Source organism: Mustela erminea, chromosome 4, assembly GCF_009829155.1.
Source record: "Mustela erminea isolate mMusErm1 chromosome 4, mMusErm1.Pri, whole genome shotgun sequence".
NCBI lineage: Eukaryota > Metazoa > Chordata > Mammalia > Carnivora > Mustelidae > Mustela > Mustela erminea.
The window spans coordinates 149,599,634-149,624,344 of NC_045617.1; the positions used below are offsets into that span (position 1 = coordinate 149,599,634).

At 43.3% G+C, this 24,711-nt stretch overlaps 1 protein-coding gene across 6 annotated transcripts; it reads left to right on the forward strand.

The window, feature by feature from the left end:
* The first annotated feature begins 7,226 nt into the window (after window positions 1-7,226).
* Window positions 7,227-24,475, forward strand: LOC116587608 (zinc finger protein with KRAB and SCAN domains 8-like). Of its 6 annotated transcripts, XR_004284538.1 has the most exons (7): window positions 7,227-7,339; window positions 13,976-14,836; window positions 14,960-15,051; window positions 15,938-16,091; window positions 16,674-16,771; window positions 18,803-18,850; window positions 22,137-24,475. XR_004284538.1 is itself a non-coding variant. In XM_032338232.1 (2 exons), the coding sequence occupies exon 2, from the start codon at window positions 14,034-14,036 to the stop codon at window positions 14,841-14,843; it is 810 nt and encodes a 269-aa protein (XP_032194123.1). In that variant the 5' UTR covers window positions 7,227-7,339; window positions 13,976-14,033. The 6 variants fall into 6 exon arrangements, 1 of the variants encoding a protein (XP_032194123.1); XR_004284539.1 differs by lacking the exon at window positions 18,803-18,850 and having other exon boundaries at window positions 14,960-14,997; window positions 22,137-24,474; XR_004284536.1 differs by lacking the exon at window positions 18,803-18,850 and having other exon boundaries at window positions 22,137-24,473.
* Window positions 24,476-24,711: the final 236 nt, after the last annotated feature.

Below are 24,711 nucleotides of genomic sequence, written 5' to 3' on the forward strand. Positions count from 1 at the left end.
CATGAATTCCTTCTCTATAAAATCCCTTCTCTGACCCACTGTGGCCCACCCTGATCACTAACAACATCACCCCTGTTTCACTGAGTGAGTGATACCCGTCTGTCATTTGTCATCGTGGCTTCCTTGGTTAACTTTCAAGAACAGTGCTTTCCATTATCCTTTGTTTTCTTATCCTATTTTTTTTTTTCTTTTGGCCTATAGGTTCCTTTGCACTTGAAGGGAATTCCATTCCTCATTCCCTTGTACTTGAAAATTCAAGAAACCAGAAATAAATCTGGTAGTTTCTAGATCCTTGCTGTCTGCTTCAGTTGTGCCTTTACCCTCTGTAAGATACCAGTTCTGCCAGTGCTGCCTGTGTGCAGATACCGTTTAGGACGGGTACACCGTCAGAGGGATAATATGTGCACACATCCACACAGTCCTCCCACGTAGTTCCGAGGAGCACTTGTCTTCTATTCTGGTAAAAGCTCTCAGAACAACATACTGAAATGCCTGTAAGAGTACCAGCTAACATCTCTCTACTCACAGTAATGTGTAGTCATGCTACTTAAATCTATAATTACTAAGCATCTGGCAGGAATTCAGAGAAAATAAAATATGCCTAGAAAGATTAGTGTGATGCTGGGAAGAATAAGGAAAGACTGTGACGGGCACCTGGGTGGCTCAGTGGGTTAAGCCTCTGCCTTAGGCTCAGGTCCTGATCTCAGGGTCCTGGGATGGAGCCTCATGTCAGGCGCTCTACTCAGCGGGGAGCCTGCTTCCCCCCCCCCCCCCCCCGCCTGCCTCTCTGCCTACTTGTGATCCCTCTCTCTCTCTCTTTGTCAAATAAATAAATAAAATCTTTAAAAAATAAAAAAAAGGAAAGACTGTGACTTGAAGGAACTATCAAGGTTGGTTTAGCCCACATACAAAAATGGCCGCATAGTGTAAGAAGGTAGAAAAGGCTGTTGTTTCTTTGGGGGCACATGTAGAAGTCCATTCTTGGTCTCCACTTCTCACTCTTTGTACTAGAATGTTGTTGATCCATCTTTATGACCTTATCTTGATCTCCTGACTAAGTGATGTGTGCTAATAAGTTCCTTTATATCCTGCAGATTCTATTTTTATGCTCTTCATCTGAGATGAGCTATTCACCAATACTTTCTTCTCCCATCATGATCTCATTTTAGGGCCTAGCATGATAAAGTGGTTCTTCTGTAACTCTGCGGCCATTCAACTTAGTCCTAGAAGACGTGTCTTAGGTTTCAAAGATTTCTGCCATTGAGCAAGATGGCAGCACTAGAATGTGGTGGGTGATTCCCATACAGAGCAGTTAGCTTTACTCTCAGTCCTGAGCCTCTAAATACTAATAGCTGACATTTATTAAGCACTTACTGTGTGCCAAGCCATATGCTAAGCATTTCTCATGGTTCTTATATCCCACATTTTACAGATGATGAAATAGGCTTTAGAAGGGTGAGTGAAAAAGGCTTACAAGATTATAGAGCTGTGAAGTGACAGAGCAGGGACTCTGCCCTACAGTGCCAGGTTCTCAAGCCTGTGCTGTTGCCCACTGTGCTATAATGAACATGTCTATAATGAACACCCTGACCCTGGCCAGCCATCTGAAAATTTGGTATCCCTGGACATAAGAGCTACTGGGGAAGGGAACCTAGAGTATCGTATAGTACAGATCCATTGCAATTACTGGAAAATTGGTTGAAAAATGTTGTTTTGATAGATACTTTTGACATTTGTAGTACTAGAAAGTTACGTGGTACACATAAAACATGTTTAAAAGAGTAACTTAAAAAAAAAAAAGTAACTCAGAGGATTAAGCAGTAATGTACAGATTCAAGTATATTTCTCCCTAAACTGCCCCAGGGAACTAGAATTGTGGAGGGAAATGTGATATCCATGTGCCATGCCAGGCCAGGCATATGGTCATTTGGGATGACAGTAAAATTTACCTACAGCATGAAGGGTAGAAAACCTTCCACTTCACTGCCATGTCCAACTGCCATTCTCTTTTTCTTCTGTCACTCAACAGTTTTTCAAATGTACCATCCATCACTCAACCCCATTTTCTCATTACTATACTCTTGAAACTTCTTACTGGCATTTGCACTCAGTATTCCACTTAAGTGTCCTGTGGATAAATCTCAATGCCTTTTCTGAGTTCTTGTCCTTCTCGATCTATATTTCACACTCCTGAGTTTACCCTGCAACCCAGGAATTCTCTTCTTTGGCTTGTGGGGTCCTTCTTGATCATTTTCCCCAATTTCTAGCTTTTCTTTATTGGTCTTGTTTCTCCTCTCCACAGGAAATAACCCTCATGTCTTGATTTTATCCAGTACTTTTCTGTATTTACTCGTACTTACTATTTCGATTGTTTACACTTAATCTTGTGTATTTCATTTCAGTAACTTAATATTTCCCACCCTGTGGATCAGATACCTACAGAACTTGGTATTTGAAAACAGACCTCATCGTGCTTATCCCCCAGCTCCCATTTTCCTTTTAAATAGGCATTATTGCTTATCTTCTTTATCCTGAATAGACTTACTGCCCTTCATGTATGTTTGTTTGTTCTTTTTAAGTGGGCTCCATACCCAATGTGGGGCTCAAACTCATGACTGCGATATTGAGTCCTGTGCTCTACTGACTGAGCCAGCCAGGTGCCCTGTCTTTCCTATTTCTTATCGCCATCTCAGTGTTGTCTTTGTCTTTTTCTGCTCTCCACTCTACATTCCATTTCTAAGTTTTCTCCATGAGGCTGGATCTTTCACATTTCTCCCATCCCCTTTTAGCCTTCTGCAGATCCATACATTCTGATGCCCAGGTGATTATAATCTCATTCTTCCAAGATTTCAAGAAATTTCAAGATTTCATTGCTTTCAGGATTCCTCTCCCCATACTTCTAAGGTGATTCTCTTCAGAATCCATTTTTAGTCCAGAACACTTGGCAGATAATTCTTATCAGAGCACTAGTGTTCCAAGTTCTACCATTATTTTGCCCTTCATGCTTAATCTGCCTCTGCCTCATTTTCTGGCATATTCAGCTCAACTCCTCTTGTTCACACTGTTGTCTTACAAGCCCTTGCCTCTGTGCCTTTCTCATGCAGTGTCTTTTGTTGAGATTGTTTTTGGCCCCAGCTCTTGTTCATCACTCCCTTCAAGCCTAGCTTCTTTGTATCTTCTGAGTGAGCGTTCCCTGACTTCTCACACTGAGACCTCCCTTGTTCTGTGCTGCCTCAGCACTTATCCTTTGAGTTTGTACTGTGGTCCATGCACTACTAATATGTTGCTTTGTAATTATTTTCTAGCACTCTGTATTGTAGTTCACATTTGTATTTATTTCCAAAATTAAATTGTAAGCTCCTTGAGGGCAGGAATGATGAATTTTACATTTGTATCTCTGCACCCCCCAGTGCCTAGTACAGTGCTGAGCACACAGTAGGTGTTTAATAAATGCTTGTCAAATCATTGTGTGGATTATTTATGGAGTTCTCTACAGAAATTTTTAAGCTGTTTTCAAGGTTATATGTCTCTCTTACCACTTTGCACATACATCTATAACTGCCTATTCCTCAGACTAAGATTAAAAAATCCAACTTCCGGGGCACCTGGGTGGCTCAGTTGGTTAAATATCTGACTTTGACCAGATCATGATCTCCGCGTCCATGGGATCAAGCTCCACATCCATTGCAGCATCATCAGTGCTCTTCGCTCAGTGGGGAGTCTGCATCTCCCTTTCCCTCTCCCTTTTGCCCCTCCCCTGCCTCAGGCTCTCTCCCACCAATAAATAAAACCTTTAAAAAAAAATCTCAGCTTTAGGAGAATATATGCAAAAACTGAAATATGAAGCTCTCCATTTGTTTAGCCAAACTTATTTGTTCATTGAGGGAGAAAATAATAAGAAACTAGAGATTTCTGTGTTAAAGCTATCATTGCAAAAGTGCCTGAGAATAGGCTTTTATATCTGAGGTTATATCCAGTGGTTCTCAAGTGGAGAAAATTGGCAATGTCTGGAGATATTTTGGGTTGTACCATCAGTGGACAGTTGTGATGCTACTGGCATCCAGCAGATAGAGGCTAGGGATACTGCTTAACATCCTGCATGCCCAAACAGCCCCCACAACAAAAGAAGTGACCTAGCTGTGTATGTTTAATAGTGCCATGAGAAGCCCTGGTCTAGATATATTTAAGATATATAGGAGAAAGAAGAGATGAATACCAGCACTGCAGTTAGAAAAATTAACTATGGCAAGCTTTAAAAGAATCTTATGTAGATACTTCATAGTATGTAAGATTAGAAAAGAAAAAAACTTTAAATGATGGGAGTTCACAGCATTATACATGTTGGGGTGATGGTAAACCATAAAATGATTGAGGATGGTGTTCCAAGGTTGCTTTCAGCATCAGATCTGCATCCATCATTCTACCAAATAGGTGTTCTAGGACTACAAATCTAGTGCTAGCCTTCCCTATCTTGGCTCATTATGTAGAATCAAAGATAAAACTTCGGCAGGGGGCCTCTAACTTATAACCGACTTACCTTTGGGGACAACACATAATCTTCAACGGTCTCTCTGGCAATCCCTCTAAACAGAATTAACTACAAAGAAGCTGCAAGCCAGAATGTTAAAGAGTTTGCCAAGTAAAACACATACCCACTTGTATAAAGTTTTTAACAGACCATCTTACATAGGAAGGCAGATACGAAGGAGAAAATGTGATTTCCTATAGTTAAAAGTGTTTTTTTTTAAATTTTTATTTATTTTTTGACAGAGATCACAAGTAGGCAGAGAGGGGGAAGCAGGCTCTCTGCCTAGAAGAGAGCCTGATGTGGGGCTGGATCCCAGGACCCTGGGTTCATGACCTGAGCAGAAGGCAGAGGCTTTAACCCACTGAGCCACCCAGACACCCCTAAAAAGGTTTTTTAAAGAACATTAATCTTTTGCAGCCCTTTGGCACCTAAACAGATTTGAAAAGGATCAGCTTAAGTTAGACAATTGGTTTCAGTGTGTAAACACACCGAAAAAATGACTGCATTTCTCTGGTGTTTAATTATTCAAAGTCCGTAGAATGCTAGTCTGGGAAGTGATGTTCGAGATCATTTTCTAACCCATTCTGTAAGTGGAGGTCCAGAGGGGCCATGTGGTTTGCATTGGGTCAACCGTTAAAGTTGGTGGTACAGGTAGAAAGAGATCTGCTACTTTGCCCATTTCTTTTCCAGCTGGATATACCCTCAAGTCTGAACCTTGCAGTATGTTCTTAGTTTGTACTCTGCCATGGGATGGATTCATATTTAGTACCTACAACTGTAATGTTTCACTTTAGGAACTCCTTTTATCAGCTTGTATGTCCATACAAGTATACGGACTGGTGTCTTGAGTTAAATTCTTACGGAAATAGTTTGAGGGCGTTTGCTGTATTATCACAGTCAAGTTTTAAAAGCCCTGCTCTCCTGGACCTGGTCCCTAATTTAAAACCACAGAGAATCTGCAGCTCTGGTTTTCCGAGCTCCTACAGTCCCGCGTGTCGGTTTTAGGGATCCTGTAGGGCCCACCTGGAGATGTTTCAAAATTCAAGAGTCGTCCGTGCTATACTTTCAAAATCAGGAGCAGAAGCACCTTCGCGAGAAATGCGGCACAGGCGCTCCGGGTCTCTAGAGGGCCCGCCGGAGTTTTCGGTGGGGGGGCCGGAAGTGCCGGGACTTCCGGTCCGCGTGCGGCGAAATGGCGGACGTTGCTCGGCGGCACCTGCAGGTGTAGCCTACCTCTCCCGGGCGGAGTCAGCTGGGGCCAGAACGTCTGTCCCTCCGGCCGCGAGGCGACGCCCAGGTGCGGCCTGGCCAGAGGGGTTTTCTCGCGTTTCGGGGCTGCTCCCTCTTGGGGTAAGCCTGGGCTTTCCTATGACCTCCCGAGGTTTATTGAGTCCCAACACCGTGCCCTCTTTGTAGACCCTCAGCTCGCCTTTCCAAAGGAAAGGGGGACACGGCGGACGACTCGAAAGTTTTTAAGAGAGGCTTCGCTTGCCACTTCTGCCAGGACGTTTCTCTTGAAAGCAGAGCACACCTCTACTTTGGCTTGGCGGGAGATAATCGCCCGTGCCCGAAAGCAGCCACTTTTCCATCCACTCCCGCGCAGAACCGCCTCGCAGCCACCATGCTGCTGTTCTCTCCGGGCCCGGGAGTGCTCTGCGACGACGGCGGGGGAAGAGTCCGTGGCACAGGCCACGCGGGCTACCCCAGCAGGCGATGTGACAGCCTTTCTTTGCCAATTAGCCTCCTATTTGCGTTCTTTTCTCCCATCCCCTCGGTAGTTAGTGTAGCAGCTATGGCAGTCTTTGCTTTTTCTGTGAGTAAAATAGTGTTTCTTTTACAGAAGAAGGGCCTTAAGAGGAATCTTACCAGGGGCACCTGAGTGGCTGGCTGAGATGGTTAAGCTTCTGCCTTTGGCCCAGGTCATGATCCCATCGTCCTGGGATCGAGCCCACAAGGGAGCTCCCTCTGCCCAGTGGGGAGCCTGCTTCTCCCTCTCCCTCTGCCGCTCCCGCGCCCCGCCCCACTTGTGCTCTCCTATTCTGTCAAATAAATAAAATCTTAAATTAAAAAAAAAAAAAGAGGACTATTACCAAATTGCAGACTCCAAAACTGTGTGGCATAAGTAGAGTTGTTTTTGCTGGTTTCAAGAATTCTGTTACCAGAAAACTCTTGTCTCTGAGCTGGTTCCAGCAGCTTGGTTGACAGTGGCTGAAGCCAGTTTCTGACCGTCCTCAGGACTGAGGAGTGCCAGGCCGGTGTGGGAGAGGAACCAGCAGAAGGGCAAAGGGTGGTTGGGAAAGTGGCTGTGTTGGATGAACCCAGACAGCAGCAGGGGAAGGGAGAGGTATTCGTTAAGTCCTCATAAAACTCTTAGTCTCTGAGGCATGTCTTTTTTATTTTTCTTCTATTTTTGAGCATGTAGGTCTAAACCCGTGTTTGTGGCCAAATCACTTAATCTCTCTGTGCCTCCATTTGCTCAAATGTAAATGAGGATGATAAAAGCACCTGCCTAGAATTGTTATCAAGATTATAGGGACAGAAGTAGTATCTAGATATTGGTTGTCATTATTTTTCTCTGTAACTCCCTGGAATGAGCCTGCTCTCTTTATTCAATTGTTTATACAATGATTCATTCAAATTTCTTGTGTTTAATTTTTTTCCAGGTCCCAGGTCTTGCACACATTTAAGAAGTAATGTTGCAAGAAATACCAGCTCTAGGAGCAAAGGAAGAATCACTGTCTCTTGAGCTCCTTCCCAAGAATACGCCATTGAAATATCAACCATAGGGACCCTTTACCCCACAGGAGAGTTGTAAGTGTTAAAAGTTTGACATTCTGTGGTCTTCTGAAGGCTCTGGAAGTGAGGGACCTGGGGAGATTTTTTTTTAACTTATTTAACAAGATCAGGATAAGTGTATTGTTATGAATTCTCAGCAGAATCTGATTCAAAGTGAGGGTGGAGCGAGAAGTAGGGCATCCAGCTCACAGCTGCCATTTCCACAGTATGTTATTGTTCAAGAGTTCCATGTTTGCTGCCTGTTGTCTGAGCCATAAGTTGTATATATGTTTTCCATTTTTTACTTATTTTTCTTTGAGTCTGCCTTAGGTGGTTTTGTTTCTTTTACCTTGCAGAAATTTTGGTTCTCTGTATGGAAGAGATATATACCAGGTGCCCCATTTTCCTATGGTACTTTTTATAGTTTACGTTTGTAACACAACTTCAATTTATTTGGAATATTTACCTGTGTATAGACCAAGGAAGGAATCCAGTTTAACATATTTCCAGTTGATTACATTGTTCTTACCATACATTTATGGAGGATTCTACTCATTTTTTCTTACTGATTTAGTACCTTTGTTCAGTGCTAAATTTCTGCCTCTGATTCCGTCTATTTCTGGACTTTCTATTCTGTGCCATTTGTCTCACTCGCCAGTATGACACTCTCCCACTGAGGCTTTATCATCTGTTTAAGATAATTTAGAACAAGTGTTCCTTCATTGCCCTTTTTTTTTTTTTTAAGATTTTATTTATTTACTTGACAGACAGAGATCACAAGTCGGCAGAGAGGCAGGCAGAGGGAGAGGAGGAAGCAGGCTCCCCACAGAGCAAAGATCTGGATGTGGGGCTCAATTCCAGGACCGTGGGATCCTGACATGAGGCGAAGGCAGAGGCTTTAACCCACTGAGCCACCCAGGTGCCCCCCATTGCCCTCCTTTTTCACAGTTTCTCCAGGGAGTCTTGCTTGTTTACTTATCTATGTGAATGTTAAAATCTACTTCTAAAAAAGTTGGTATTTTTATCGGAATAGTGTTTATAATTTAAGAAGTAGTTTCTGAGTGCTAAGTAGAAGGATTTGGGACTGCAGTGGATATGGGTTCAAATTTCATCTCTGCTGTTTGACTAGTTGTCCAACCTCGAAAAATCTGTCTGCTTCTAAGTTTTCTTATATATGAGAGAAAGACTGTAACGTCATCTTTGCGGAATTAAAGGAGATAAGAGGTGTGTACTAGGGAGCTGTTACTTAGAGGAACATGATACAACAGTGTCAGTGAGAGATGGTTCAGCTCCTAAGCCATGAAGGGTAGTGTCCACGTGACAACAAACCTGTGTCAGACTTGTGTGGAAACCTCCATAACCCACTGCACAAGAGGAGCAAGGCAGCCAGATACTTTAAAAAATACACATTTGGGGGCACCTGGGTGGCTCAGTTGTTGAGCGTCTGCCTTCACCTCAGGTCATGATCCCAGGGTCCGGGGATGGAGCCCCAAATTGGACTCCCTGCTCAGTAGGGAGCCTGCTTCTCCCTCTCCCGCTCCCCCTTCTTGTGTTCCCTCTCTCTCTGTGTCTCTCTCTGTCAAATAAATAAATAAAATCTTTTTAAAAAATACATGTTTATATAAAGAAACATTCAAAGTCACAACAAACTAATAAAAATGCTTACTTCTTGGGTGGTAAACTGAGGAGGATCGTGGTGGAAACAAGACTTTCTAATTGTCTTTTTAGAGCATTTTGACTTTTCAATGGGTATATTAGCCTATTCAAAAACACTCATTTTTAAAATTTTTATCTTTTTTAATTCCAGCTAGTTAACCTACAGTATTATACTCGTTTCAGGTGTATAAGAGTGAATCCTCGATTCTGTACACCGTCAGGTGCTCATCATGGCAAATGCACTCTTTGATCCCCATCACCTGTTTAACCCATCTCCCCACCCCCTCCTCCGGTAGCCATCATTGTGTTCTCTGTGATAAAGAGTCTGTTTCTCGATTTGTCTCTTTCTCTTATCTTCTCTTTGTTTTATATTTCTTAACTTCCACATATGAGTAAAATCATGCTGTATTTGTCTTTCTCTCCACTTAGAATAGTATACTCTCTAGTTCCATCCATGAAGTTGCAATTGGCGAGGTTTTGTTCATCTTCTGGCTGAGTAATATTCCATTGTGTATATATACAGACCATTTCTTCTTTACCCATTCATCAGTCAGTGGCCATTTGGGCTCCATACTCTGGCTGTTGGAGACGATGCTGCTGTAAACATCGGGGTGCCTGTATCTCTTTGACTCAGTGTTTTTGTATTCTCCAGGTAAATACCCAGCAGTGCGATTGCTGGGTCGTAGGGGAGCTCTGTTTTCTACTTTGTGAGGAACCTCCATACTGTTTTCCAGAGTGGCTGCACCAGCTTGCATTCCCACCAGTAGTGTAGGAGGGTTCCCCTTTCTCTGTTTCCTCACTAACCTTTGTTGTTTCCTGACTTGTTAGTTTTAGCCGTTCTGACTGGTATGAGGTGGTATCTCATTGTGGTTTTGATTTGCATTTCCCTGATGATGAGTGATGTTGAGCATCTTTTTTTTTCTTTTTTAAGATTTATTTGTTTATTTTAGAATGAGAGCACAAGGAGGAGGGGCAGCAGGAGAGAGAATCTCAAGCAAAATCCACACTGAGCCAGGAGCCCAACCCAGGGCTCAATATTATGACACTGAGATCAGGACCTGAATCAAAACCAAGAGTCAGACCCTTAACTGACTGCGCCACCCCAGAGCCCTTGAGCATCTTTTCATGTGTCTGTTGGCCACATATGTATCTTTTTTTTTTCAGTTCTAATTTTTTTTTTTTTTTAAGATTTTATGTTTTCAAGGGAGACAGCAGGAACTGGGCAGGGGAGGCAAAGGGAGAGGGAGAAGGTGACTTCCCACTGAGCAGGGGGCCCGATGCAGGGCTTAACCCCAGGACCCTGAGATCATGACCTGAGCCAAAGGCAGATGCTTAACCCACTGAGCCACCCAAGCACCCCAAGGCCACATGCATATCTTTGGACAAATGTCTGTTCATGTCTTCTGTCCAATTTTTAATTGGATTATTTTGTTGCTGTTGTGTAAGTTCTCTAAAGATTGTGGTTACTAGCTGTTTATCTGATACAGCATTTGCAAATATATTCTCCTATTCCATAGCTTGCCTTTTAGCTTTGTAGATTGCTTCCTTTGCTGTGCAGAAGCTTTTTGTTGTGATGTAGTCCCAATAGTTCATTTTTGCTTTTGTTTCCCTTGCCTCAGGAGACATATCAAGTAAGAAGTTGTTACCGCCAATGTCAAAGAAGTTACTGCCTGTGTTCTCCTGTAGGCTTTTGATGGTTTTCTATCTCACATTTAGGGCTTTCGTCCACTTTGAATTTATTTTTGTGTGCAGTGTAAGAAAGTGGTCCAGTTTCATTCTTTTGCATGTGGCTATCCAATTTTCCCAACATCATTTGTTGAAGAGATTGTCTTTTTCCCACTGGATATTCTTTCCTGCTGTGTCAAAGATTAGTTGTCCATATAGGTATGGGTCCATTTCTGGGTTTTCTGTTCTGTTTCATTGACTTTGTGTCTATTTTCTTGATGACTACAGCTCTGTGATATAACTTGAAGCCTGGAATTATGACGCCTCCCGCTTTGCTTTTCTTTTCAAGATTGCTTTTAATGTTGGGGGTCTTTTGTGCTCCCATACAAACTTAAGAACAGTTTGTTCTATTTCTGTGGAAATGCTGTTGGTTTTTTGATAGGGATTGCATTAAATGTGTAGATTGGGGGCGCCCGGGTGGCTCAGTGGGTTAAGCCTCTGTCTTTGGCTCAGGTCATGATCCCAGGGTTCTGGGATCGAGCCCTATATCGGGCTCTCTGCTCAGCAGGGAGCCTGCTTCCCCCCCATCCCACCCCCTTGCCTGTCTCCCTGCCTACTTGTGAGCTCTCTCTGTCAAATAAATAGATACTTTAAAAAAAAAAAAAAGTGTAGATTGCTTTGGGCAGTATAGACGTGTGTGTGTTTTTTTTTTTAAGATTTTATTTATTTGACAGAAAGAGCCAGAGAACACAAGCTGGGGGTGGGGTGGCAGGGCAGGTAGGTAATGGCAGAGGGAGAGGGAGAAGCAGGCTGCCCTCCAAACAGGGAGCCCGATGTGGGGCTCAGTTCCAGGCCCCTGGTATCATGACCTGAGCCAGAGGCAGATGCTTAACCGACTGAGCTACCCAGGCGCCCCTGTAGTCTAGACATTTTACAATATTTGTTCTTCTAATCCGTGGACAGGGAATATCTTTCCATTTCTTTGTGTTGCATAGACAATTTTTTTAAAAGATTTTATTTATTTATTTGACAGAGAGAAAGAGAGAGGGAGACAGCAAGCACAAACAGGAGGAGCTGCAGGCAGGGGAGAAGCAGTTTCCCTATAGAGCAAGGAGCCTGATAGGGGGCTGAATCCCAGGACTCTGGGATCATGACCTGAGCCAAAGGCAGATACTAGTGACTGGACCCAGGTGCCCCATAGACAAATATTTTTTAAATTTAATTTAATTTTTTTCATTGTTCCAAGATTCATTGTTTATGCACCACACCCAGTGCTCCATGCAATCCGTGCCCTCGTTAATACCCACCACCAGACTCACCCATCCCCCACTCCCCTCCCCTCCAAAACCCTCGGTTTGTTTCTCAGAGTCCACAGTCTCTTGTGGTTCATTTCCACTCTGATTTCCCCTAGTTCACTTATCCTTTCCTTCTCCTGATGTCCTCCGTGTTATTCCTTATGCATAGACAAATTTTTTGAAGTTTATTTTTATTTTTTTAAAGATTTTACTTATTTGAGAGAGATAGAAAGAGAGAGCACAAGCAGGGGGCAGAGGGAGAAGCAGACTCCCCGCTGGGCAGGGACCTGATGCATGAATCAATCCTGGGACCCTGAGATCATGACCCAACCCAAAGGCAGATGCTTAACCCACTTAGACACTCAGGTGCCCCTTAAGGTTATTTATTTATTTTAAGTAATCTCTGCACTCAACATGACCCCAAGATCAAGTCTCATGCTCTTGTGACTGAGCCAGCCAGGCTTCCGGCATAGACAGATTTTTAAATAAAATTTTCAGAATAGTTTCTGGACACTCTAGACATTTTAGACTTACAGAAAGATTGTGAAGATAGTACAGAGGGTTCCTATATACACCACACTCAGTTTCCCCTATTATTAATGCTTTACATTAATAATAGGGGAAATATTGAACCATTGTTGATTATTATTAAAATCCATACTTTATTCACATTTTAGTCATTTTTTACCTACTGTCCTTTTTCTGTTCCAGGATCCCATGTAGGATCTATATTATTTCTTTTTTTTTTTTTTTTAAGATTTTATTTATTTATTTATTTGTCAGAGAGAGAGAGAGGAGCAAGAGTGAGCACAGGCAGACAGAGTGGCAGGTAGAGGCAGAGGGAGAAGCAGGCTCCCTGCCAAGCAAGGAGCCCGATGTGGGACTCGATCCCAGGATGCTGGGATTATGACCTGGGCTGAAGGCAGCTGCTTAACCAACTGAGCCACCCAGGCATCCCAGGATCTATATTATTTCTAATTGTCACACCTCACATCTCCTCAGGCTCTTCTTGGGTGTGACAGTTTCTCAGACTTGACTTGTCTTTGAGGATCTTGACAGTTTTGAGGAGTCCACTTTTTTTGTAGAATGCCACTCATTTGGGATTTGACTGGTGTTTCTCATTATTTTACTGATGTTAGAGGTTTGGGAGAGGAAGACCCCAAAGATGAAGTATCATTCTCATCATATCAAGGGTATCTGCTGTCCACTTATTACTGTTGAGACGTGAAACAATTTGTAAAATGGAAAGGAGCAAAGAGGATATAGTATGTGTAATTTGAGTTTGCAGCAAAACTTCTACCAAGTTTGGAGACAGAATTGGGTTTGGTCCCAGGGGATAAGAGAATGGTGACAATCCACCAGGCTTCTGCACCTTGGTCTGAGCTGTCAAGATGGAAAGGGCTGAAGGAGCCCCATTCTGGGGAGAGATGAGGGGTCTGTTCTGTCACAATTCCATGGGAGACGGAGCGTCCCTGGTGCCAGGTGCTGTCCCAGCAGCAGCAGCCACAGCAGTAGCGTAGCAAGAGGCAGAGCTGCTTTTACCCCATGTTTCTCTTACAGCCCGAATCACGTGGACTTCATGAATGGTAAAAACACAGCTGTCAGTGATGGTACTGTCACTTTCCCAGACTTACTATCAGTTGAATTTCCGTTTCTTTTGCCTTCTCTATTTGAATACTTCTTCATCTGCTCTACTGTCCACAAATCTCTTCAATTCCTGTCCTGTGTCCCAATTTAGTTAAATATGATAGAAAGTCTCTGTAAGTGGGAAGTATGTATTATTTTTATATTCACTTATATTCCAGATTCTGTGCTTTAGGTACCTTTATAAAGAATAGAATTTAAATAGATGTTTGAGTCAGATGTTCATTCTGTTAGTTTTGTGATATGTTACGACGTACAGACTAAATAAAACATCTGACCTGACTGTAATACAAGTAGTGTGTCCTGGGTTTATCAAACATGTTTGAGAGTTCTAGGTAAGTCTATATCCTGTCTTACTGCTTTAGCAGCAGGGAATAAATACAATTTGAAAGTCTGTTTGTTACTATTTCAGGAATCAAGGCCAGTGGTATGAATAAGGTGGCAATTCTGAAGGGAAGATTTTTGTAAGAATGGACCCACACCAGCAGATCGCCAGCATATATAATAGGGATACATTACGGATTCCCGAGTATGAAAAAACTTCCCAGTGTACGAACCAGGTACAAAAGCATGAGGATAGGCCCAGAGAAGGAAGACGGCACACATGTAGTGAATGTGGAAAGAAGTTTGCTCAGAGCTCAGGCCTTGTTCGACATCGGAGAATCCACACTGGAGAGAAACCCTATGAGTGTGATCACTGCGGAAAAGCCTTCAGTGTGCGCTCAACCCTCACAGTGCATGAAAGAACCCACACCGGCGAGAAGCCCTATACTTGTAACGAGTGCAGGAAAGGCTTCAGCGTGAGGGCACACCTGATCATCCACCAGAGAATCCACAATGGGGAGAAACCCTATGAGTGTAATGAGTGCGGCAAAGCCTTTAGTGTGAGCTCAGACCTTATCAAGCATCAGAGAATACACTCTGGTGAAAAGCCCTATGAGTGTGTCGAGTGTGGGAAAGCCTTCAGCGTGAGCTCAGCCCTCATCAAACATCAGAGAATCCACACAGGAGAGAAGCCGTATGAGTGTAAGGAGTGTGGGAAGGCCTTCTATGTGAACTCCGCCCTTATCAATCATCAGAGGATTCACTCTGGAGAAAAGCCCTATGAGTGTGGAGAATGCAGGAAAGCCTTCAGCCAAATCTCCACCCTCATCCATCACCAGAGAATCCACACTGGAGAGAAGCCGTATGAGTGTGAGGAGTGTGGGAAAGCCTTCCGTGGGAGTTCTAATCTTACTAAACACCAGAAAATACATGCCAAAGGAAAGTGTCCACAGTGATTTATATGGTGAAGATATTCCAAAGGCCTTTTTTTTTTTTTTTTTTTAAAATCAGAAGTTAACACCAAAAGAAGGGTATGGTAAAAATTTAATTGATACTTGGTCCCTCAGAATATTGGAGAAGTGAGAAGTCAGTGGAAATAACTCCAGAATGGTAACTAAAGTTCTAAAATCACATCTACTTCTGAGATTGCCACTTTGCAATAAGGTAAAGCCAGTTAAACATATACCATAATGTAGTTTACTTCGGCTTAGTAAGAGCAGACGTCAGTAATTCAACCACTGTCTTTGTTTTTCTCATGTACAAGCCTTTGTTATTGTTGCTACTAGTATCATGGGTAAAACTGATTAAGTTTTGAAATTGGAAGTTGTGTTGATTGGTGAGACAGGAACCACATATTCTCGTTGTATCTGGAAATACTAAGCAATTGATTTTCCTTCCTTTGCCTTGGATGTATCTCTGTTCTCAGGAGTAATTAGATAGCTGTGTTAGTAACTTCCTCGGCAGAAGATAAGACTGCCTCTTTTTAGGTAGGAATCCAGTCGATAATTCTTCAGGGTCATTCTTTCTTCACCAACGAAGTCCCAGGCCTTTCGACTTACTGATCCTATAAGCCCCCTAAACTTGACAGAGCTTCCTGAACCAAAACAAACAAAACAAAAACAAAAAGCTTCTAGAAGCATCAGGTGCTCCAAACCCTTATATTTGGTATTTCTCAGAGTACGGTATGGCATCTGCAGATTCAGGAGGTGTGAGGATGGACAGACTTGGGAACTGTTGTTGAGCCGAGTTGGCATAGGTTGTAGGATGACTTTCAAGGGTCTGTTTGAGTGACTCCTTGAAGCTTGATGCCTGCTAACAACGCGGAGTATGGTGGACTCGAGAAGTGGTAGGAAGTGATTTCTAACTCCTGGGTAACAGGCCTGAAATTCTTTTGATCCTTGAAGCTAAATCACGTGTGGTTGAAGATGAACACCAAATTAATAGAAGTTGCAGGTTGCTTTGGTCCACAGTGTAGACAGGCAGAAGGAAACATTCTCTGGGAAGGTGAAATGGTGTTCACTCCTCAGAGTAGGATGACTGTGCTGTACAGGAATGCGCAGTTTCCAGAATTTCTCATCGGCCCTTCCGACCAGTTAGCCCATAGACACACTGGGTTCCATGAAGCTTTGTACCAGCTTGTGCCACCAAGCACTGAAGTCTGAGATGCATATGGAAAAGCATGTCACGGAGTCTCCGATACTGAGGTAGTGCTTACCCCTCTGCTCAGGTAGCTGTAGGCATGGACCCGGGGGCTGAACACAGAGAAGGTCATGGTTATGGTGCTCAAACTGAGGAGACAGGACCCCACCTGGGGCATGGGGCACATAAGAGGGAGTAAGGTACTTACTTAGGCAGAAATTGAGGGCCTCGGCAAAACCCTAGGAAATTGTCTTTGCTATGCTGGATTGAGAGTGTGAATTCCTCTGCCCTTCTTCTTGCTGCCTTTTTTTTTTTTTTTTTAAGATTTTATTTGTTTATTTGAGAGAGAGGCAGTGAGAGAGAATATGAGAGGCGAGAAGGTCAGAGGGAGAAGCAGACTCCCCATGGAGCTGGGAGCCCGATGCGGGACTCGATCCCGGGACTCCAGAACCATGACCTGAGCCGAAGGCAGTTCCTCAACCAACTGAGCCACCCAGGCGCCCTTCTTGCTGCCTTTTGACAGTTGAAGGAGACTGGTTGCTCCTTGCTGTGCTCTAGAGAGAGTTCCCTGCCACCCAATTTCTGTATTGTTATCCGTGTTTTTAGTGTTTACCTCTTTGGCCCCAGCTGTCTTGGTTTGTCCCTAGGATGGAGCTTTGCAGGCAGACTCTTCTTCTGGGATCAGCACTGAAGAGATGCCATATCCCATCCCAAACCAGCACAGCTGAATCCCAAGCACTAAGTGGTGAGTATTCTGAAGACTTTGAAGGGGCAGACATTCTGGAGGGGGAAAAAAAGTTGTTTTACTGACGAGCATAGTGTTAGGAGATCAGGATTCATGTAACATGGTTACTTCTTATGAGCTCAAATTAAGGTATTAATGATCATCTCTTGTGGGCTGGGCCTTTTGCCAGGCACTAGGAATACAAAGATAAATGAAAAAAGCTCCCTACCCTCCTGGGGCTTAAAGTCTGATTGGGGACAGGGAGAAGAGAGCGGATGAAAACAGCAATTGCAGTGATAAAGCCACTAGGTTTGTACAAAGGGCTTGGCACTGAAGATGTAACAGCCACTTGTGGAAGGGCTGGTAAGGTCTCAGAGAAGGAAGAAATGTTGGAGGAAGAGTGAGTTCTTCAGCCACAGGAAAAGGGATGAAGGAAGGTATCCTGGGAATCACATGCTAAAAGGTATGTGTCTGGGGGTGCCTGAGTGGCTCAGTCCGTTGAGCATCTGCCTTCAGCTCAGGTCGTGATCCTGGGGCCCTGGGACCAAGTCCCCCGCGTCGGTCTCCCTGATCAACAGGGAGCCTGCTTCTCCCTCTCCCTCTGCTCCTCCCCCACTCATGTGCTCTCTCTCTCTCTCTCAAATAAATAAATATAATCTTTAAAAAAAAGAAAAAGTATGTGTCTGGGGGAAATGAGGGAGGTTTTCCCTGGTTGTAGAATACCATAGGGAAATAGTAACAGATCACACTGGAGACAGCTGGGGGCCAGACCATGAGATTCCTTGTTATGTATGCTTCAAACTGTGAAACAGCCTCTCTGGGCTAGTGTTGAAATATAGTGAGAAGTGCATTTTACCTTGTAACTCTGCCGTTGTTGAGAGAGAGCCCTCATTGGGCCTCTCGCACTCCTGCATGTCCTGCTCTACCCGGGCCACACTCTGATGCACGCCACTTGTTTGTGGTGTTTATACCCCTGAAAGTCTTGGGAGATGAGCTCCCATCTCTTGGACACAGAATAGACAAGCTCACTGTGTGCCTGTTGGTCGTTTGGGGTTCTTTATGGAAAGTTCATGTATAGATTCCTGCGCATGTTGTAGGAATTATTTACATATTGTTAATATGAGTCCCTTTCACAGAAAATGCAAATACCCTATCCAACTCTATGGCTTGCCTTTCAGTTTTCTTAATAATCATGCCTTTTGATGAGCATTAGTTTCTTAAATTAAGGATAGTCCCATTTACCTATCTTTTTCTTTGTGTCTTTTTGTTTGGTATGTCTTTTGAAGAATTCTTTCTCTGCCTTGAGTTCATGAGGTTAATCTATATTTATGCCCTTTTTTTTTTAAGATTTTATTTTATTTATTTGACAGAGAGAGATCACAAGTAGGCAGAAAGTCAGGCAGAGAGGGGGGGAAGCAGGCTCCCCGCTGAGCAGAGAGCCCGATGCGGGGCCCAATCCCAGGACCCCGAGATCATGACCCGAGCCGAAGGCAGAGGCTTAACCCACTAAGCTACCCAGTGCCCCTACTCTTTAAAAGTCTTTCAGTTTTGGGGCACCTGGGTGGCTCAGCCAAATAAGCGCCTGCCTTTGGCTCAGGTCATGATCTCAGGGTCCTGGGATGTAGTCCTGCATCAGGCTCCCTGGTCAGTGGGGAGTCTGATTCTTCCTCTGCCCCTCCCCCCAACTTGTGCTCTCTCTCTTTTGCTCTCTTCCCCTCAAAAAAATAAAATCTTTTTTTAAAAAAAGTCATACAGGGTGCCAGTATGGCTCAGTGGGTTAAGCCTCTGCCTTTGGGTCATGTCATGATCTCAGGGTCCTGGGTCCGAGGCCCACATCAGGCTCTCTGCTCAGCAGGGAGATGCTTCCCCCTCTCTCTCTGCCTGCTGCTCTGCCTGCTTGTGATCTCTCTCTCTGTGTCAAATAAATAAATAAAATTTTTTTAAAAAGCCATACAGTTTTGCCTTTCCATTTATATCTATAATCCATTTAAAATTGATTTTTAAAAATTTTAATCACATTGTATTTAACATACAGTGTTATATTTGTTCCAGGTATAAAGCATAGTGATTCAGCTGAAATTGATTTTATGTATGAATGAGGTAGTTAAATTTTATTCTTTTTCCATGTGAATATCCGGTTTATCTTGCATCACTTATAGGAAAGACTGTCTTTTCCCCATTGTTGTACAGTGCTCATTTGTCATCTATCAATAGTCTGTATACACATAGATCTGTTTCTGGTTCTCTGTTATGTTCCATTGGTTTATTTGCCTTTCCTTGTATGAGTACCACTTTTTCCTAATTACTGTACCTTTACATTATGCTTAGGTATTCGGTGGAACCAATCATCTTACCTGAGGAGTCTGGCTCCATTTCTGTGTGTGATTTTTTTAGACCTCATTATAGGCGATTAGAAATGCTTTGCCCCTCTTAGGGGTAAGCCACTGTCTCATGCTAGACTCGGAGGCACAGCTCGTGCATGCAGTCTGAGTTGCACGCAAGGATTCAAGACTGCCTGGACAGTGGTGCTTTTAGGCATCTCTGTCCCGTTAGCCCAGGCAGCTCCATCAGGCCCGTCCCTGGGGCCTTGCCCAAGCAGCTCTGCCAAGACTCCCTTGCTTGGGGTAGAAGGAACTTGAATACACTTTCCCAGCTCTAACTCAGTACTCAGTACTTTTCCACTCCCAGCCTTTCCCCCTCTTCTTCTCCTGGCCACCAGGTCCATAAAATGACTGGACCCTTTTGTTTAGTGCTCTCTTGGCAATCACAGGTCCCACACGTGTGCTGATCCACCTAACCCTCACCTAGCACTGTTGGTGGGTAGACGGGAACACTGCAGCCACCGGCACTTTCTCTTGTCGAACATCTTGCTGACGCCAGTGTATACGCGATGAAAGGCTTAGCTGTTACGTTCCTGTTTGCCTGTGTTAACGGACCATGGCCACACCCGGTGGCTGGCACGCTGAAGGGCTGTGAGATTGTACAAGTTGGCTTGGCCTATTTACGACCAACTAGATTTGTATTATGTAACCAACACTGCCTTCCTCCCCTGCCCTGCTCTGCTACTGCCCCAAATCTCGGTTACTTACAGTACGAAATTTACTCTTGTTTATGTTATGCATCAGCTGTGGGTCAGTGGCAGCTCCATGATACATTCTCTCCACTTCAGGATCCAGGCTTGAGGATGAAAAGAAAAGCAATAGTAGGGCCACACAACGGCTTCTACAGCATATACTCAGGAGGAGGGTATGTGGTTTCCACTTAGAGTTCATTAGCCAAAGCGGGTCAGATGACCAGCCTTCTTAACTATATGGTGGGGAGAAACTCCTTACAAAGATGGCAATGAGTAACTAAGAAGAAATTAATGTAATTTACCTGGAGATAGGATATCCACCATGATGGCCAATATTTATGGAATGCTGTCTATGCCAGGGCTTTTTCTTAGTGCCTTATGTATATTTTTTCCTCAACAAAACAATGATATGAGATACATACTACTATACTCCCATTTTACAGCTGAAGAAAATGAGGAACAGAGACATTAAAAAACTTGGTCATTCAGCTAGGAAATGATAAAACCAGGAATTGAAACCAGAAGTCTAACCTGACAATCTGTTCTCTTAACAGCTATCTGTAATATGAGCTTTAATATGAAGGTGTTTATGTACCACAGTGGCCTCTAAGAGCCAGTGTAGTACACTTGTAAAATCTTTAAAGGTGAGATCCAAGAGCCCCATGAGTCCAGGAGCTCTTGGTTTCAACCTGTTTTTAGCCTCTAAGTAACTCTGTTAGACGAGACTCATACCACCTAGCTGGGCCTCAGTGTCTGCATCCTTAAAAATAAAGGAGACAGGCCAAATATTCTCCAATACTCCTTGCAGTTTTGAGACTTTTATAATCTCTCCAGAGAGAGAGTAAAATGCTTCGTAGATGTGATGGCCCCTTTAATCTGTTTTACGTGTTACGTTCACAGGAGATCTTGAATAAATATGTCTCCTTCGCAGTACCTTCCTCCTATTCTACTTCTCCTGCATTACACAAGTGATGTACTCCTAGTAGTAGCTTCCATTTATTGAGACCTAGTCTGTGCCAGATGCTTTTTCAAGTTCCTTAGATTAATTATTTCATTTAAAAATACAGATGCCAGGGCACCTGGGTGGCTCAGTGGGTTAAAGCCTTTGCCTTCGGCTCAGGTCATGATCCCAGGGTTCTGGGATCGAGCCCCACATCGCGCTCTCTGCTCAGCAGGGAGCCTGCTTCCTCCTCTCTCTCTCTCTGTCTGCTGCTCAGCCTACTTGTAATCTCTATCAAATAAATAAATAAAATCTTTAAAAAAAAAATACAGATACCAGTTGGACGCCTGGGTGGCTCAGTTGGTTAAGCAACGGCCTTTGGCTCAGATCATCATCCTGGAGTCCCGGGATCAAGTTCCGCATCAGGCTCCCAGCTCCGCGGGGAGTCTGCTTCTCTCTCTGATCTTCTCCCCTCTCATGCTCTCTCTCACTGTCTCTCTCTCTCAAATAAATAAATAAAATCTTTAAAAAAAATACAGATGCTGGGATGCCTAGGTGGCTCAATTGTTGGTTGTCTGCCTTCAGCTCAGATCATAATCCCAGGGTCCTGGGATCGAGCCCCACGTCTGGCTCCCTGCTCAGCGGGAGGCCTGCTTCTCCCTCTCCCACTCCCCCTGTTTGTGTTCACTCTCTCGCTGTGTCTCTCTCTGTCAAGTAAATAAATATAATCTTTTTTTAAAAAATGCAGATGCTACAGAAAAGAAGAAAAGCTGAAGAAAATGTTCTAAACATCCATTTTTGAGAGCTTTTAAAACATGGAAAAAGGGACTTCTAGCCTCCAGAACTGTGAGAGAATAACTATCTTTTGTTGGAAGCCAAAAACAAACAAACAAAACACGGGAAAAGGAGCTCCTGGTGCCTCAGAGGAGCATGTGACCCTTGATCTTGGAGCCCCATCTTGGGTGTACAGATTACTTTTTTTTTTTTTTAAGATTTTATTTATTTATTTGACAGACAGAGATCACAAGTAGGCAGAGAGAGAAGGAAGCAGGCTCCCTGCTGAGCAGAGAGCCCGATGGAGGGCTCTGTCCCAGTACTCTGGGATCATGACCTGAGCCGAAGGCAGAGGCTTTAACCCACTAACTTTAAAAAATAAAACACACACAGGAAAATTACCCAAAGGAAAAAGAAGAAAATACTTAAGAGTAGAAATTAATGAAAAAGCAAGTATATATCCTTACTTGGAACTTCCACATATAAAAAGCCACGTTTTAGGTGATTTCTCTCTGTAGGCTACTCTCATTTGTTATGTTTGACTTCTTTCTGCCTCTAGGGGAAAAGATGCTAATTTCATGATCAACCTGTTCTTTCAGATGGTGACTCCTGGCTGTAAACAAGGTTCCATTTCAAAGCAGAGTTTTGCAGAAGTTCATCATCAAGTGAGGGGGGAGCCTCTTTGAAGAATCACAGGTTATATTGCTTCAAGCCAAGCAGAGACTCTCTCTGAGAAAGAGACCTAAGGCACTTGGGAGAACTTGCCCTGAAGTTCACTTCTGTCCCTGCTCTGGGAGTGGGAAATTCTCCCTTCACCTTGCGCACAGTTTCAACGTGTAATAAACTAATAAGAGAAGCAGCTGCTCCGTAAAATGAGTGATCTCAAATGTCTTTCCCTAATAGTACAAACCCTGGAACACCAGCAGTCTGCATGCAAGCACCAGTGTATCCAGATCTGAGGAGACCCTACAAGTCATCACAGTCTGGAAGGACCTTCAGTGTAAAACCAAATCCCATTTCACTACACAACAGAGAAGCCATCCCGGAGAAGAGTCCCAGCGGAGTAAAGAGTGTGGCAAACACCTCACGTACCGGACTGGTCTTGTCAGATGCCAGAGAACTGTTGGGAACACCTTCAGTTTGTAAACGTTCCATGTGAGCTCAAGTCTCATTAAATATAAGTTGACTTTGGACAGGAGTGAGTAGGGAGGTCTTCATTTGGAAAGAGTGCTTGTTACCACAAAACCCATAAATATAAAAATGTGGGAAGGCCTTCACTAAAAGCAGTCTTCTGTATTGGTAAATCCACACCAGAGCAAAATCCTGATGTACGACTGCTCTGGGGACACTTTAGCATTAGCTCAATTCTTAAAGTGTATCAACGATGCCACACAGAGAAAAGTTCTGTGAGTGTAAGTGATATGGAAAAGCCTTCATAGTTCGGATCTTACCAAACACTGGTCTGCATTAGAGAGGAGCCTTATGTGTGGGACAAGTGTGGGAAAACCTTTCAATGAACTTGTCTCTTACCAGACATCAGAGAATACAAAACAAATACAAACGTCAATTATGAAATAATGTGGTAAAGGCCCAGGATTTTTTTAAACATAAAACATCACCATTAAGAAAAAACCCAACTGGGGCACCTGGCTGGCTCAGTTGGAAGAGCGTTTGACTCTTGATCTCAGGGTTGTGAGTTCAAGTTCCACATTGGGTGTAGAGATCACTAAAAAAAAAAAGAGAGAGAGAGAGAGAGAATTGACCCAATTGCATCAGTAACTTTAGCAGTATTTTATAGAATTGAAGACAAGTGTTATTAGAGACTTCGTCAGGTCACTGCATGGGCAAAGTTGAACTGATACAAATCTATGGCAGATCTCCATGGGTATTTAACTCTTTTTGGCACAGTTAGCTTTCATTTTCTGTAGTAAAGGTAGAGAATGGGAAGAAGTCTTTATAACTATTCATAATTTTTGGTGATTGAATCATTTATTACATTTTTTAGTTTGGAATTCATGATGCTAATTAAAATAGTTTTTCTATGAGTGATTTTGACATTGATTCCTCTGATGCAACAAGTATACCATTTCTACCATACTTACTCCCTTTTATTTTTATAGTGTTGATAGATCTGGGAAATGCTGCAAATACCTGTGGTTAGGTAAATCATTTCGCAGAATTTTCTGTCCCTTTGGGAAGAGAAAAATAAAAGTGTCGGTGGGCCATGTGAACTTGTGATTTGCTAAACGACCATATTTACCTTATTTGCTTTTATGTGTCTGATATGTTGAATAGTGACTGATAGAAGGCTTGGAACGGATTCTCATTGGAGGACTACTTTAAGGCTTCTGTGTGTGGGTTGTTATCAAGTCAGCCTGAAGAGGGAGCTCTAATAGTTTGTCCCAGGATGTGCCCCCTTCTCAGGCCTGGTCCACAAATAAGCTTGGGTACTCACTGTGGATTTGTTATGAACTCAGTTCATGGTGCATCATAATCATTGGTCTGTGTGTGGCCTTACTTTTGTTTTTATACATTTTACTTTTATCTCCACCCCCATCCCAATCTCCTGCAGGCACACTTACTTTAAAAACTGGTGTGTTCTATCTCATTTTATGCCATTCTGCTTTTTGAAATCACTTAATTATGAATCCATTAATATATGCAGGTCCAATCCTTTAACTGCTTAGTGCTTACTTAGTCATTTGTTCATCCTTTTAATGAAAGCTATTTAGGGTTTTAACCAACTTTTGCGTTGAACACCTTTTGGGAGTGTTTTTCTGGGGAACATAGGAGCGAAACTGCTGGGCCACAGGTTATGCACAGTGTAAATCTCACTAGCATGTAATGGTTCCTGTTCCTTATGAACTAAGGGACCTATCGGCATCTTTTATTTATTTATTTATTTATTTAAGATTTTATTTATTTGACAGACACAGCGAGAGAGGGAACACAAGGAGGGTGAGTGGGAGAGGGAGAAGCAGGCTTCCCACAGAGCAGGGAGCCTAATGTGGGACTCGATCTCAGGACCCTGGGATCATGATCTGAGCCAAAGGTAGATGCTTAATGCCTGAGCCACCGAGGTGCCCCCCTACCTGGCATCTTAATCTGATTGTGATGTCACCTTTTCCACATGGGTTTTCAAGAGCTGCAGACTTCCAAACTAGGTAGGCACCT